The following is a 1,720-nucleotide window of genomic DNA, read 5'->3' as shown; positions in this document are numbered from 1 at the left end:
GGCGCTGCCCTCCATGGCCCAGCCCCCCCGGTCACTGAGCGTGCGGTGACTCTGCCCAGTGACGTGGGGCGGCCGAACTTTACATAACCGGGCGGCGCTCCACGCGTGTCCGCACCGGGAGCACCTGGGGAGCAGAGGCCTGGGCGGGGAAGCTCCAGTCACGGGGTGGCCCGAGGCGCCGCACTCCGCAACTTAGTTTTTGCCTGGGCTAGTGACCGGCGTGTGTGGACAGGGCCTGTCTGCTGCCCCAGGCCTCCCCTATGCCCTAAGGCTTACCCTTGAGAGAAGGCAGCAGGGGCTGGAGCCAAGGCCAGGAGTCAGTGGGCGGGGTGAGTGCTCAAGCTGGGCTCACTGTGGGTGGGGGTCCCACAGCGTCTGGACCGAACCTGAAATGGGAGGCAGGAGACCTGGGTTCTAGGCCTGGCTCCACCATGACTTGCTGGCCCACCTCGGATAAGCTTGTCCTCTCAGATAGTGGATGGCAGTGCCAGCTTCCTGCAGTGGTTGGGGACAGCAGGAGAGGCAGCAGCCTGGAGGGAGCTGCAGCGGCTGTGTTGTGCACCCTGGTCTAGGCTGACTTGGTGCTGCCTCTCAGGAGCTGGGTGCTGACAGCACCAAGCATGCTTGTGGATGAGGGGCCTGAGCCACTCCCCGGACTGGCCACGCCGGGCACAGCCAGCTGGATGGAGTCCACCTCCCCCTCTCTTACAGATGAGGAAGCCATGGCTCAGCGGGGGACAGTGATAAACCCACCTTTGTGAACTGGGTGGTCGTGGTGCGGGAGCCAGGTAGGTCTGAGGTCATGCTCCTGACCTGTGTGGGAAGAGGCTCCGGGTCCCCACAATGGTCAGTGATGAGAGGACAGGCTGGGGCACCCAGGCAGGGAGCCTGGGCTAGAGAAAGCTTTTGGTTCAGCACCAGCGTTCCTGCCCAACCCCTGTCCTTGTAAAATTTGGGTTTGGATGCACCTGGCCCAGGTGGGAGCAGGAGCTCTCTGCAGGTCATTGGGCTGGGGAGGGGGATCTGAGGGCATGGCAGAGAAGGATGTGTGTGGCAGAGGTGCCAGAGAGCAAGCCACCTCAGGGAGGGAGGTCAGGTGCAGCTAGAGCAAGGGCACTGGGGGCGTTTCTGGGCCATGGGGAGTGACTGGAGGGGTCGGCTGAGACTGGATGTGGGTGAGGGTATGGGACCCCCGGGTGGGGGCGCACGGCCAGTGGGACTGTGAGCGACTGCTGTGAGACTCCATCTCCCAGGTTGAGGTGCGGCCCTGCCCCTCACCTGGGCCCTTTCACACACCCTCTCTCCCCCACAGGGTAGTCAGCCTGTCTGCCAACCTGGGTCCATGCCTTGAGGCCAGAAAGCACCTTGCTGCCAGCATGCCGTGGGACACTCGTCGGCCTGGGGGCGGTGCAGACGGCGGGCCTGAAGGTGCGGGCGCAGCGCGCTCACAGGCACAAAAGCAGTGCCGCAAGTCATCGTTCGCCTTCTACCAGGCGGTGCGCGACCTGCTGCCCGTATGGCTGCTGGAGGACATGCGCGCCAGCGAGGCCTTCCACTGGGACGAGCGCGGGCGTGCCACCGCCTACTCGCCGTCGGAGGCCCTGCTCTACGCGCTCGTGCATGACCACCAGGCTTACGCGCACTACCTGCTGGCCACGTTCCCGCGGCGCGCTCTCGCACCGCCCAGCGCTGGCTTCCGCTGCTGCGCGGCGCCCGGGCC

At 65.6% G+C, this 1,720-nt stretch overlaps 1 protein-coding gene across 1 annotated transcript in view; it reads left to right on the top strand.

Annotated features, from left to right (window-relative positions):
• The window catches only part of ANKRD9 (ankyrin repeat domain 9), a gene marked incomplete at its 3' end in the record, with an annotated part of 3,737 nt that extends 2,022 nt beyond the window's left edge, over positions 1-1,715 (top strand). The window contains exons 2-3 of the mRNA XM_014592207.1: positions 712-788; positions 1,313-1,715. Coding sequence (XP_014447693.1) covers positions 1,377-1,715 — 339 coding nt within the window. The remainder of the gene's footprint in view (positions 1-711; positions 789-1,312) is intronic.
• Between the last annotated feature and the right edge of the window lie 5 nt (positions 1,716-1,720).

Source organism: Tupaia chinensis, unplaced genomic scaffold (genome assembly GCF_000334495.1).
Source record: "Tupaia chinensis unplaced genomic scaffold, TupChi_1.0 Scaffold000671_2, whole genome shotgun sequence".
Classification (NCBI taxonomy): Eukaryota; Metazoa; Chordata; class Mammalia; order Scandentia; family Tupaiidae; genus Tupaia; species Tupaia belangeri.
Note: the sequence above shows the minus strand (reverse complement) of the source record. Positions and strands in the feature narration are given on the sequence as shown.